This window comes from Nuphar pumila, chromosome 3 (genome assembly GCF_984573655.1).
Source record: "Nuphar pumila chromosome 3, dmNupPumi1.hap1.1, whole genome shotgun sequence".
In the NCBI taxonomy this organism is placed as follows: domain Eukaryota; kingdom Viridiplantae; phylum Streptophyta; class Magnoliopsida; order Nymphaeales; family Nymphaeaceae; genus Nuphar; species Nuphar pumila.
This window is the reverse complement of record NC_143251.1, coordinates 55,654,224-55,669,152: the sequence shown is the minus strand read 5'-3', so window position 1 is coordinate 55,669,152 and position 14,929 is coordinate 55,654,224. Positions and strand designations below refer to the sequence as shown.

Below are 14,929 nucleotides of genomic sequence, written 5' to 3'. Positions count from 1 at the left end.
TTCAACGGCGGTTGACACATAAAAAATATGAATTAGTGCAAAAGGATAGAAATGACTCATTACGTGTCATGTGAAAAGAGGCTCACGAATCCAAAATCCAAAAAAACTTACTCAGAGGAGAAGAAGACGATGGCACCAGATGTAGGAGTAGCTTTTAGGATTTGTGAAACGGTTTTCGCAATTTGGGTAATCGTCAAATCATTAAAGTTGCCTCACTTTCTTGCTTTTTGAGGTTCTTCACTTATTATGGCCAGCCTTATGTGCCTTGGTTCTTTACAATAATGACAAGTAATCTTACTTCCTTTGTATCGTCTTTCATTGTTGTCTACCCTATTATATCCTCCTCCATTGTATTTTTTCTCAAAGTAAGGAGGTTTATAGGTCTTTACATAGTTTTCGGGTCTTGATACAACAAAAACCTCATCACTAGTTTTGTGCATTCCTAATCTAGTTTCTTCTTGATATATTTGAGCGAGGGCCTCACTTATAGAAGGAGCGAAAACTCTATGAAGTAGTCGAGCCATGTCCTTTTGAATGACTGAACATGCTCAAATGTCGGTCTAAGACCATATAAGAAAGGGAAGAGATTCTCTCTTTCTACTTGTTGCCTCATTTCAATGGTCGAACCTTCCCATTTAGATTCAAGCATAGCCAATTCATCCTAAATAGGAGATAAAAAATCATAAAAATCTCTTACACTTTTATCTCCTTGCTTGGTAGTACATACTTTATCTTGGAAATAATATAGTTGAGCCATGTCCTTTTGAATGAATATGCTTTTTAAGAAAGATCATGCATCACATGCTCTTTTGAATTTAATGATATTAGTGGCAATCTTGAAGTCCATAGTATTCATGAACCATGAGATTATTTGAGCATTGTTAGCTTCTCAATCCTCTATTTTTCTTAGATATTCTTGCAAAGCTCTTTCCTTTTCTTTTTCGAAAAGAGCTTTGATTTGATCTCTTTTTCTTCTTGTTAGCTTTAGTTGGGGTTCATTAGTGGTTTAACTAACAGGACCCCATAGCTTTTTTTCCTTGATATGGTTTTCCATGGTGGTAGCCCCATCAAGCAGTTGCTTTCGTTGAACTTGTAGGAGATGACGGAAGATGATTTTATTTGACCCATGTTAACAATCACGATAAAGGAGATGACTTGAAGATGACCACCACCACAAAGAGAGCACACTTAAGATGACTTTCAATACTACAAGAGCTCTAGGTTCGGATACTATGTAATGAAATGAATAACAATCACTAGAGCATGCCACCAAGGGCTACAAGAGATGCAAAAGCACAAATGACCACTATTGGGTCAAATACAAACTCACAAAGGAGTTAATCACAAAATCACAATCTTATACAATAGAGTTTTTATATCAGCCAACTATGCTTGTAAAAAGCATAACATTACACATTGAAGAGACTATTTTTAGAGCCATGCATAGAGGAAAGGAAGGCAGTCCAACGGTCATATTTATGACCGTTGAGCAATCCAATGACTAGTTGGACTGCCTCCCAACAGTCATATTTGATTATGACATCATAAATCAGAAAAATAAAATAAACCTAAAAAGACTATACAGTCCCTACTAAACTGTATTTATTACATGAACTAAAAGACCAAGATACCCTGATATATATATATATATACAATCTATTTTAACAGAAGAAGAAGAAGAAGAAGAAGAAGAAGTGGTGTCTGTTCACATCCTGTTGTGGATGCCCCTTACGAACTTAAAGATGACATGGTGATTTCATGAATATGGTCACCAACTAACTGGCATTTAGTGATTTCATAAAGATCGAAGGAGAATTAATAAGTATGGTATCTATTCTTTATAATTTTTTTAAAATAGTTTGAAGTAATGCATGAAATTACCATGCCTTTTTTAAATTCATTAAGAGCATAAATTTATGGTGAAACTTGTTAGCATCCATGAAAGGCTATTTGTGGGTGTGGGTGTGCACGTGTCTTCCTGCCTGCTCATTCAGATACCCTTTGTACCAATGGAGGGGACAATGAGAACCCAGTTGACCCAGCAAAACCTGTCCCTTTGATTAATGCTATCCAGGCATCAGATTGGCTGAGAAATTGATACTGCGGCTGGTTCCATGCTGTCAGTTTTCTGCCAATCCTATGGCAGCCAGTACTGAAAAATAACACACATTTTATGTACGCGTATCATGTGTATAGTCATGGATTTTATTGTGAATCCTGCATAAAATGTATGCTTTCTCTGTAAATTGATTATCAAACATTGTATTAGTCATTTTCAGTTACAATTCTGTATGCAGAAATAATGGATTGTTGTTTGTTTATTTTGCTTAGTTGCCAACAACGATATCCATGATCCGATGGCTAAAGTTGATCATTCTATAACAAGTTTGAAGCCTCTACCAGTAGATAAAATCATGGGTGAGAGATCAGTAGGTCAAAGTAGTGCTGGAAAAAGAGGAAAGTCTCCTATAACTGCAGCCTCTTATACTATTGCTTCCCTTCAAACTGCAACAAACAGCTTCAGTCAAGAGTGCCTTGTCGGGGAGGGTTCACTTGGGCGTGTATATAGGGCAGAGTTTCCTAATGGAAAGGTGATGAGTACTTCAACAACTATGACTTTCCTTTGTGATCTTTTGATCAAAGTCTTTTTCTTCAATAGAATTTCAAGTTGTAATATTCATGAGTTTTTTTGTTTTTTCACTTCACAACTTCACTCTGTTAGTCTATGTATTGCAGAAGGAATTTCTTGTCTTCCACTGCAAAAAATCATTCAGTGGCATTTTATTTTTGTTGTCAGTAACTTTGCTGCCAAGTCACTATCTTGGATAAGTTGATTTCTGTACCTGGCTTTGTTCTTGTCAAAAGGGTTGATGCAAGAATTGGTTCTGTGTTTCCTTTTTAAGAGGCCTCTATAGGTGCCAATAATTGGTAGCTGGCTTAGGCCCAGCTAGACCCTGTCGTGGATTCCAGGCATTTCACTTGGGCCAAAGTGGAGGAATGGATTGTCTGGTTCAGATCCTCATCTTTTACGTTCTCCCAAAAGAAAAGAATATTTATATCAGCCTCAGATCCAACTGTCATATTCTTGACTTGAACCTGGATTGGGTTTCTTTTACATGGTCTGGGACTTGCCAGTCAATCCCACTACTGGCTGGTAATTCTCGCCTAAGCAACGTAGGTGAGCCATGGTGTCTGGTTGATCCAGTCAAACTAAAGGACCTAGACTTTTCTTTTTTCTTTTTTTTTGTTTTTATTTTGCATTGTTCCAGTAAAGGCCTAGATGTTGACCAAGCAAGTCCAATGTCTTGGGGTCGGCTAGCACTTATGACCACTTACTCTAGTTCATCCTTCCTAGTTACCACTTAGTCTAGTTCTTGTTTCCTAGTTGGCTTGCCCAGCCTGAGGCTATCTACATGGGCCATGTGTATGGTGCGTGGTTAGTGGTCAAACATTCGCAATGTCGGCCTTAGGCATTTGGTGGTTAATGTATTGTATCACACTTGACAAGGCATTCACTAGTACCAGAGCCAAAAATAAATAAACATAGCATTAACAGATTCCAAATTTAATATGAGCTAAGTAGGATTGTTTATCTTTATCCTGCTTTCTCGTTTGCAACTTGTGTATCTGTGATGTTGAATTAGCAACTAATGTCACATTGCTTTGCCATTCCGTAGGTTCTAGCTGTCAAGAAGGTCGACAGATCAGCATTATCCCTGCAGGATGAGGATAATTTCCTTGAAGCAGTATCAAATATGTCACACCTGAGGCACCCAAACATCACAGCATTGCTGGGGTACTGTGCAGAGCATGGACAGCACCTACTTGTTTATGAGTTCTATGGAAATGGGACTCTTCATGATATGTTACACTTTATTGAGGATAGCACTAAGATATTGACATGGAATGCACGTGTCAGGATTGCTCTTGGCACAGCCAGGGCACTTGAGTAAGTTCACAACAATAACATTATTCCTGTTTTGTTTTTGTTGAGGTTGCTATAATTGTTTTTTTTTCTCTCATATTTCTTGTTAATTTTTTGTTCAGATACTTGCATGAAGTATGCCTGCCATCTGTTGTACATAGAAACTTCAAGTCAGCAAATATATTACTTGATGAAGAGTTGAATCCTCACTTGTCTGACTGTGGGCTGGCTGCACTAACACCCAACACTGAGAGACAGGTAAAGGCTCTTGATTTTATGCGTGTGTGTGTGTAGAAAAAATTACATTCTAGATTACCACTCTCTAGCAGAAACTCACAAGTGCAACCTTCATTTGATCAATCTGACCCCACAGATGTGGTCAACATGGTTAATTTATTAGGAAATGCACATTAGATGGAGTTATTTTGAATGTAAAAAACATGATTTTTTTGTCAAATCATGAAAGTCTAATGTATGGTGGACCATTGATTTTTTTAAGCTCTTAAAAAGTCTACTTGCACAATGTGTATATAACAGGTTTCAACACAGATGCTTGACTCGTTTGGCTACAGTGCTCCTGAATTTGCCATGTCTGGAAATTACACTGTAAAGAGTGATGTCTACAGCTTTGGAGTGGTCATGTTAGAACTGTTGACTGGTCGGAAGCCACTGGACAGGTTTCCATCTATAATTCTTTCAAGGCCCAGAAATTTCTACTTTGGATTAGTTATATGCACCTTATCAATTATAACTCTTTCTTTTTGTTTCTGATTCCCAAGTTTTGCTTTTGAAGTTCAAGGCAAAGATCAGAGCAGTCCCTTGTGAGGTGGGCTATCCCACAGCTTCATGATATTGATGCATTGGCAAAGATGGTTGATCCGGCTCTCAAAGGAATGTATCCTGCAAAGTCTCTTTCACGGTTTGCTGACATAATTGCCATCTGTGTTCAGGTACCGTAGAGCATATTTTCTCCTGCAAAAATTGCTTGCTTTGAGCTACTTGAAATTGGTTAAAATATAAAAGAGAAAGTAGTGGTTAGGGATGCACACGAGCTGGGCTCGAGCCGAGCTTGGCACGTACATGCTCGGCTCACCCAAAAAAAATGTACAGGCTCAGATTGAGCTCGTCCCAAGCCTGAACCGAGTCGAGCCTTAATCGGGCTGAGTCCAAGCCTTAATTGGGCTGAGCCCGAGCCTAGCCCGGGTCAGTGTTTTGTACTGCAGCTTCATAATAGACCGAGCTGGCCCAGGCTCATCAGGCAGAGAGAGAGAGAGAGAGAGAGAGAGAGAGAGAGAGAGAGAGAGAGTGACTCTTGCCCTCTCTGAGCTATCTCCTTTCAATCAGGAAGAACGAGAAAAAGAGGGGAAGAACGAGAGAGAGGGAGTCTGCAGCCTGCAGGTGAGAAGGCATCGGCCAGACAGGGGTATCAGATTTCATATCTGCTATAGCATTAACAGGAACCAGGGCGAGAGAGAGAGAGAGAGAGAGAGAGAGAGAGAGAGAGAGAGAGAGAGAGAGAACACAATGGCTGGGGCGGCTCACAATGCTCGACCTCCAAGCCCTAACCATATTATATAATCAGCAAGAATACAACTATCCTTGTAATATCAGAGATATTACAAGGATGCCATTAATGAAAGTAAAACATCATGTGTTTCATTAACATACCATGCGTATGGATCTGGATCCAGATCCATATGCAAGCTATATTTTAACACCCTCCCTCAAGTTGTACGTGATTTTGGATCATGTACAACTTGCTCTTCAATAGCCAAAATTGACGTCCCGTTAGCCCCTTGGTAAACAAGTCTGCCACTTGATCTTCTGTTCGAACATGACGTAGTTCTATCTCCTTCATCTCAACTTTCTGCCGTATGAAATGTTGATCAATCTCAATGTGCTTCGTTCTGCTATGCTGGATAGGATTACATGCAATGTTTATTGCGCTTTGATTGTCACATAGAAGAAAAGATCGAATAATTGTCTCCCCAAGATCACTCAATAAGTGTTTAATCCATGTGGCTTCTGCCATGCCTGCAGCCATCGATCTGTATTCAGCCTATGTACTCGATCGTGCCACTGCCTTTGGTTTTCTGCTGCTCCAGGATACTAAATTGTGTCCAATAAATACACAATATCCAGAGACAGATCGTCTCTCATCTAGAGCCCCTGCCCAATCTGCGTCTGTATAAGTGATGAGTTCATGTCCTCTATGCAGATTATCGTTCTTGCGATAAACAAGTCTGTCTCCTATAGTTCCTTTTAAATAGCGTAGAATGCGCTTCACAGCTTCCATATGACCCTCCGTTGGAGCATGCATAAACTGGGATACCTGATTGACAGCATAAACTATATCAGGTCTGGTAAAGGTCAAGTACTGTAACATCCCCACGAGACTTCTATACGTTGTAGGGTTGACACAAAGATGACCATCTTCAGAGCTCAGCCATTGATGTAATACACTAGGAGTACTGACTGGTTTGCAATTCGTCATCTCGGCTCTTTCCAGAAGGTCAAGAGTGTATTTTTGTTGCATGAGTGTCAATGTGTCTTGTTGTTTGTCAACTTTCACACCAAGAAAGTACCTCAACTCCCCTAAATCTTTCATCTTGAAAGTTTTCATTAAAAACTGCTTCACGTCTTGCACATGATTATTTGAACTCCCAGTGATCACAATGTCATCAACATATATAAGAAGAAGTATAACAATGTCCGCCTTTTGGCAAATAAAAAGGGAATGATCCAGAGAGCATCTTCTAAAACCATAACTTTGAATTTGCATAGAGAAACTTTCAAACTAGGAACGGGATGCCTGTTTCAACCCATACAGAGATTTCCTTAGTTTGCACACCCAGGCAGTAGGGTCCTTCTCGGCATAACCAGGAGGTTGCTCCATATACACTTCTTCCTTTAAAGTTCCATGCAAAAATGCATTTTTAACATCCATCTGGCTAAGGCTCCAACCTCGATCGACTGCTAGGGATATGATGACACAAATAGTACCCATTTTGACTATCGGACTAAAAGTTTCATTGTAGTCTTCACCATATTGTTGTGTGAATCCTCGAGCAACAAGTCGTGCCTTATATCTGTCAATGCTTCCGTCAGGCTTATATTTTGTTTTATAAACCCATTTTGAGCCAACTACATTCTTTCCTTCTGGCCGAGGGACTATTTCCCAAGTCTGGCATTCATGAAGGGCTTCCATTTCTTCATTCATAGCTTCAGTCCAATGACGGGATTGAAGAACTTGAGTAAAACAAGTGGGTTCAGCCTGTTTTGTCAGCTGAGACATAAACAACTGGAAATCAAGAGAGAAGGTCTCATAACTCACCCATCGTTGAATAGGATGCTTAATGCGTGACGGCCTCTGAGCCGGATCATTGGCGATGCTTTCCACATACCTCGGCTCTGTATTTTTGTCCCGTCTAGTGTATACCTGTCCAGAGAAGCGTCCTACTGGGGTTGGCTCAACTGGAGATGATTCAACATGTATTTGTGAGTCATTCAACTCCCTACTCAAGTCGAAGGAAGGACAACTTGTCTGACATGTTTCTCCTGTATTAGCAAAAAGATTTGCGCTCATCCATGGATCATATACTTCTAATTCTCGAGATGGCACCGCTGCAGAGTCATTGATCTGAAAATTTCGTTCGTCAAAAACAACATTTCTGGAGGTCCTAATACGTTTTGTAGTAGGATCATAGCATCGATAACCTTTGTATTCATCTGCATACCCAACAAATCTGCACTTGACAGCCTTGTCCTGAAACTTATTTCGCAGAGATGAATCAATATGTACATAACATACACAACCAAAAGCACGCAGCTGATCGTAAGAGGGATGTTGCCCGAATAAAGTATAATATAGAGATTTACGATCCAAATGTGCCATAGGAAGACGATTTATGATATAAACAGATGTGTGAAAAACTTGTGTCCAGAGACTAACGGGCACATTGCTATCATGTAACATGCTCATTGCGCTCTCAACAATATGCCTGTGTTTCCGCTCTGCAACCCCATTTTGTTGAGGAGTATGAGGGCAAGAAACCTGTCGACTTATTCCTTTATCCCGAAGAAAGGCAATAAACTCGTTCGATGAATACTCTCCTCCACCATCACATTGGAAATGCACAATATCACAAGCAAACTTTGTTTTGACCATCGAATGGAATTCCCGAAATATTTGGAAAACTTCATGCTTGTGTTTTAAGAAATATATCCAAGTATAACGGAAATAGGAATCAATAAGGATAACATAGTAACGACTGCCAGAAAGAGAAGGAATAGGTGCGGGTCCCCAAACATCAGAACAAATAATTTCAAATGGCTTTGAAGCTCTTTTATTTATAATATGAAAAGGAAGAACATGACTTTTGCAGAGTTCGCATGAGGAACATTTATTATTATTATCAGAAAATGAACATAAACTAGACTCTGGAAGGAGACCATCAGATACAAGGTTTTTAACGAAACCTCGATTACAATGTCCCAAACGACTATGCCAAATATCTGGCTTATTACAATGAGATGAATTAAAAACTGCCAATGAAGGAAAAAACAAAGACTCTGAAGGCGAAGACACTGAAGAATGCTTGGACGACTTCAACTGGAGAACTGGGACTGAAGACGAAGACACTGAAGGAATCTCCTTGAAGACGTACATGTTTCCTTGTCGCTCCTCCTTAGCGAACGTCTCCTTCGTTCGTAGATCCTTAACATAAACAGAAGAGGGAGTAAATTCGACAGAAGAATTCATATCGTCAACAAGTTTAGCTACAGAGACAATGTTCTTTTTAATATTAGGAGCAAGAAGGACATTGGACAAGTGAAGTGAGGATTTTGACATAGGGATATGTGCATTGCCAGTATGACTAATGGAGTGATAAGTTCCATCTCCCGTAACTATACTACCTTTTTCAAAATAAGGCAATAAGTGAGATAACTTACCCGCATTACCCGTAACATGCGTGGCGGCACCTGAATCAACATACCATTCGCCTTGTTCATTTTGCTTGATCGTCATCTGTGACAATGCTGATAACAAAAGTTGTTGCACATCTGTGGATGGCCCTTTTGTGTCCACAACAGTAGAGGATTTATTTTCAATTTTGTTTATTTTTTCTCTATTCTGTAGGTTGAACCAACAATCAGCTTTCACATGTCCTCTTTTATTACATAGGAAACAAGTGGGCACTCTCCTCTGATTCCCTGTGTTAAAACCCCCTGAAATATTAGGTGTAGGCAAGATGCCACGTCCTCCCTACCCAAAACGTCCGCGGCCTCTGCCTCCTTGATGCCCTCCATTCCATCGTCCAAAACCTACAGAAGTGTCCATGGCCAAAACTGAATGAGGACGAGTTGATTCATTTCCTTCTGCCCTTTGCTTCATAACCATCTCATGCTGGAGAAGTTTCGCTTGGAGGTCGTCAAAAGTGGGCAAGTGAGGAAGGCATGATAAAGCTGTGGTAAACATGTCAAAGTCAGGACCCAATCCATTGAGGAGTTGTTGGACTTTATCTTTATCTGCAATAGCACTTCCAACAACAGCCAATTGATCAGTAATACTCTTCAAGCGGCCTATGTATTCCATGACTGTCATGGAGCCTTTCTTCAAACTTTGAAATTCATTTTTTAAGAACATAACTCGGGATTCTGATATCTGAGAGTAAGTCTGTGATAGTTTACTCCACAGATCCGCCGCAGTGCAATCATCTGAAATAGTAACCAACACTTCTTGAGAAAGTGTTGACGTAATATAAGCAACTAAAGACTGATCCCGCTTCCTCCAAACTGTATATTCTGGATTCTTAATGGAAATGGTAATTGTGTCACCTTTCTCATCCTTGGTTTCCTGCAAAATAAGCCGTGGTGGTATAGGGACTAAACCATCCAAATGTTCATCGAGATCCTGACTTCGTATAAAAGGAAGGATTTGCCTTTTCCACGTCAAAAAATTAGAATGAGTAAGTTTTTCTGTAACAAGCTGACTCAAGAAATTTGCAGAGGGACCGGATGATGAAGACGAAGAGTAATCCATATTAGTAGAACAATGAATGAGCAAACAAGATGAATGAAAAGAAATAAACAGATTTAAGATCACTCAATTAATCAGAAACACTGTAATAAGGCAGATACTTGTACGACCAAAACAAGGCTGCACAAAGAACACTAAAACAGCAATGAAGGAAGGAAAGGAAATTTAAAGAATCAGAACTGATTTGAAAGAAAAAAAAAAACTTAGGATGATAGAGTAACGCTGAAAAGAGAGAACTTAGGATGAACACAGTCGATGAGCACGCCGAAGGAGGAAACGCTGTTTCAGAAAAGGGGAGATCACGCTGCTGCTATTCCAGAGAGTCTTCACGCTGAAGGAGGAACACAATGCTACTGTCCAGAAATTTCAGAAGAGGAGGAAACACTGTTAGGATGAACACGCTACTGCTGTCAGGTGGAACACGCAGAAGGGAGTTCTGCTGTTCACGCACAGGGGAAGATCACGCTGCTGTTCACGCTGGAAGAGGATGCGCTGGGGAAGATCAGGCTGCTGTTCACGCTGAAAGAGGATACGCTACTCTGCTGTTCACGCACAGGGGAAGATCACGTTGCTGTTCACGCTGGAAGAGGATGCGCTGGGGAAGATCAGGCTGCTGTTCACGCTGAAAGAGGATACGCTACTTCAGAAGGTCTTCACGCACAGGATGGCCTAAGCTCTGATACCATATCAGATTTCATATCTGCTATAGCATTAACAGGAACCAGGGCGAGAGAGAGAGAGAGAGAGAGAGAGAGAGAGAGAACACAATGGCTGGGGCGGCTCACAATGCTCGACCTCCAAGCCCTAACCATATTATATAATCAGCAAGAATACAACTATCCTTGTAATATCAGAGATATTACAAGGATGCCATTAATGAAAGTAAAACAGCATGTGTTTCATTAACATACCATGCGTATGGATCTGGATCCAGATCCATACACAAGCTATATTTTAACAAGGGGCACACCGGCGAGGAGGGCGATGGGCGTCAGCCGGACAGGGCATGTTAAAATATGTTATATATATATATAGATTATGACACATACACACATATATATTACATATATATGTTTATGTGTCTATCTACATATATAAATATATATTTATTTTGTAATGCCTAATAAGGGAAAAATAGTCTTTTCACCTTGTACACGCATATCCTAAAAGATATGCTCTTTTCCCTTTTCTTTTTTTCCTTTTTTTTTCTCCTTTTTTCTTTTCTTTCTTTATTGGTTGAGAGGGGTCCACAGAGAGTCGTTGGACCCCTCCAACGATCATAAATATGACCGTTGGAGGGGCTCCAACGACTCTATGGGAGCCCCTCTTGTTAAAATGTAAATCTGTACATATATATAATAATATTATCATATGTATAAATATATTTTCATTTCTTTCTTTTCTGCAACTTTTTTCCTTTATTTTTATTTTTTGTCTTTATGTCATCTAGTTCAGTTTGAACTAGAATGACTGTTGGTAGTCAAGTCTCAATAGAGCTATTGGGCTCTATTGAGTCCCCTCTTTCAACTGTGTATATAAAGGGTGCAACCCCTCTTGTATTCCATTCCAATGCTTCTTAAGCAATTGGTTTTTCATATCAATAAAGAATACATTTTTATTTTGTTTTCAGTTATACCCTTTTTAAGGGTTATACTTTAGTGTCATTCATGACACTTTCCCTCGTGAATCTAAGCTCGTGTTTCGAAGATCCTTATTTCATTTCATGGTATCAGAGCCGTGAAAGTACTAGATCTTGAGAAAAAGCTACCTCGGTTTTCTTGCCCGTTTGCAAAAGTGTTCACCACTTGAAGAGAAGTGTTTTATCACTTCATTGGAGAAGATTTCACATCTTGTTGTATTGTATTTTCTTCTTTTTTTTTCATTTTTCTTTTCGTTTCTCTTCTATTCATATTCCTTCTCTCCTTGTAATCAATGGATGACAATGATAAAGTCACCATCATGCCTATGAAACTAAGCGATACGAACTATGTAACATGGGCTTTAATCATGAAGCATCATATATGGGGAAAAGGCCTATGAGGGATTGTGGATGGTTCTGATTCGGAACCTAAGCTATCTCTTACTAAAAAGGAGGGAGATAAAGAGGTCCCTCTATCGGAAGAAGAAAAAATCAAAGCTCTTGCCTCATACGAGAAGAAATGGAAAGAATGAAGAATATCTCATGAGAAGATAATGTCATGGCTTATCAATAGCGTTGCATTAAAAAATGCTCAAGTCTTGCCAAATTTGATCATGCCGATAAGGCATGGGAATACCTTAAGAATATGTATTCTCTTAAAGATATTGCACACGTGTGCAACTTCCAAGAAAAAGTTCGAATGATGACACAAGGAGACAAAACTATTCGTGAATATTACAATGGGTTGTTCGAACTTTGGGAAGAACTTTCCCTTTTAGAACCAAAGTGGCATTATGCCGAAGACATCGAGCTTCGTCAAAAACAACTCGATGCTGAACATTTTTACCAGTTTATCACTAGATTAAGGCTGGAATTTGAAACCACTAAATCGGCCCTTCTTCACCGGGAAAAAATTTCTTCTATTGTTGAAACTATTGAAGAGTTAACAATAGAAGAAAATCGTCTCCAGAAAGGTTCTTCAAAAATTGAAGATGATTCCGTTTTAGCCGTGTCTAGACCAAGGAATCATGTTCGATCATATAGGCCTCCTCACTTTAACCGACAAAATGGTGACTGTGATAAAAAGAGAGTTATTTGTCATCACTGTCATGAACCGGGATATTACAGGCCACAATGTCCCAAACTTAAGGAGCTGAGAGAAAAAAGAGCTGCAATTGCTGGATCAGAGCCTAAAGATCAGGATGTACCAGTTTTCCTGGCCCAACTAATGGAGATTCTTCAGCCTCTCATCAAAGGTGCCTCTTCCTCATCTGAAGCTTCAATCGACGCAACAACCTCATCTTTTTCTGATTTAGGTAAAATTTCTTGGCTCCTTGACTCTGGTGCATATTTTCATATGACCCCAAATAATCAAAGTCTATCCAAATGTGTTAAAAATAAAACAAGTGTGTCAAAGGTCTTTACTGCTGATGGGACTTCTCTTGAAATAGAAGGAATAAGAAATTTTGAAAAAATTTATAAAACAAAGAAATTTTCTATTCCAGAAATTAGACATGTTCCCAAATTAAATTTAAATATTTTATCTGTATCTCAAATTTCTGATTATGTGTGTAATATTTTCTTTTTTTCTCATGGTTGTTGGGTACAGGATCGCCAGTCAGGCAAGCTGATTGGAGAAGGCCATAGTGAAGGACTCTATTAAATGATTTTTTTTGAAATGCCGAATAAAGCTTTTTGTTAGAATATTCAGAAAATAAAGTTGAAACTGAGGCATAAGAGACTTGGTCACCCACATATAGCCAAAATCCAACATTTTTCAAATCTAGGAAAATTTTGTAACTCTGAATCATTTGATTGTAAAGATTGTATTCTCGGCAAAATGAAAAGATTACCATTTCAGAACATAACCTTTTTCTCTTCAAGACCACTTGAATTAATACACTCGGATGTTTGGGGTCCTGCACCAGTAATTTCTAAAGGAGGATTTGTTTACTATGTTATTTTTGTCAATGATTTCTCCCGACATACGTGAATTTACTTTCTCAAACATTAGTCTGAAGTATTTTCATACTTTCAAACTTTTCATAATATGGTTAAAAACAAGTTTCAAAATGATATTGCTATTTTTCGCACAGATTCAGGGGGAGAGTTTTTATCCACAGATTTTCAAAATTATCTTAAATTGCATGGCATCACACATCAAAGATCTTGTCCTTATACACCTCAACAAAATGAACTGGCGGAACGAAAACATTGCCATATTATAGAAACCACTAGGACTTTATTAATAGCAAATCAAGTCTCGAAAGACTTTTGAGCAGAAGTTGCCTTAACTGCCACCTATCTCATTAATAGGATGCCATCTTCTTCGTTACAAAATATCACTTCCATTGAAAAACTTATGAACATTTCTCTAAACTACTCTAGACTAAGAATATTTGGGTGCAAATATTTCATATTTACTGACAAAAATGATAAACTTTCCCCTCGTGCGATTCCCTGTGCCTTTTTAGGATATGCTGAAAATCAGAAAGGTTATAGATGTTTTGACTTAAAAAATAATAGACTATATGTGTCTAGAAATGTTTCCTTTCTTGAAAATAAGAGCTTCTTTGATTTTAGAAAATTAAAAGACGTCACTGAGTACTCCTTTTTGCCAGATCTAACATCAACATCTGATAAATATGACCCTGACTGTAACTTTTATGATGATCAAAGAATTATTGATCTTAATCATAATGTTAAAAATGAAGTTCATAGGGATATTAGTATTCAATATTCCAGGCGACAAGAGTCTAATCCTCCATGTGCACTTGAAAAATATTCTAACATTCCAACTAGACAATCATCCCGAGTCTCGAGGCCTCCAGGAAAGTTTGTGTTGGGTTGGGTATCGGGCCCGCCCATGATGGGCGAGATCCGGACCCGGCCCACCATTTGAGGAGGGGGCGGTTTGGAAACCGCCCACCTCCCCATCTTCTCATCTCTCTCATTTGCGAAAAAAGAAGAGAAACACACAGAAGAAAAGGGTGACTGTGTAGGTGCTTAAAAGAGAGCCCATTAGAGAAGAAGAAACGATGTGCACAGTGAAAAGAAAGAAGAAGAAGACGATGATGATTGAACATCGTAGGCATTTGGACTTGTGGAATCGTCGTTCTCTCCAAGTGGGGGCACGCGTTCGTTGAGCAAAATGAGCATTAAAGATCCATTTTTCCGCTTCCGCTTCAATTAAAAGGTATGTTTCGTATCCTTTATTAGTATCAGAGCATTCAGTTTTTTGGATGCCGTTTTTGCTTGCGGATGTATCCCCGTGTGCACGGACCATTGTATGTTCATGGTGGATGCACGCTATGGGGCCGATATA

General features: G+C 39.2%; 1 protein-coding gene across 1 annotated transcript in view; it reads left to right on the top strand.

Moving 5' to 3' along the window:
- The window catches only part of LOC149842921 (protein STRUBBELIG-RECEPTOR FAMILY 8-like), a 60,098-nt gene that overhangs the window by 18,771 nt on the left and 26,398 nt on the right, over positions 1 to 14,929 (top strand). The window contains exons 11-15 of the mRNA XM_090001648.1: positions 2,332 to 2,591; positions 3,678 to 3,949; positions 4,048 to 4,183; positions 4,463 to 4,602; positions 4,719 to 4,875. Coding sequence (XP_089857774.1) covers positions 2,332 to 2,591; positions 3,678 to 3,949; positions 4,048 to 4,183; positions 4,463 to 4,602; positions 4,719 to 4,875 — 965 coding nt within the window. The remainder of the gene's footprint in view (positions 1 to 2,331; positions 2,592 to 3,677; positions 3,950 to 4,047; positions 4,184 to 4,462; positions 4,603 to 4,718; positions 4,876 to 14,929) is intronic.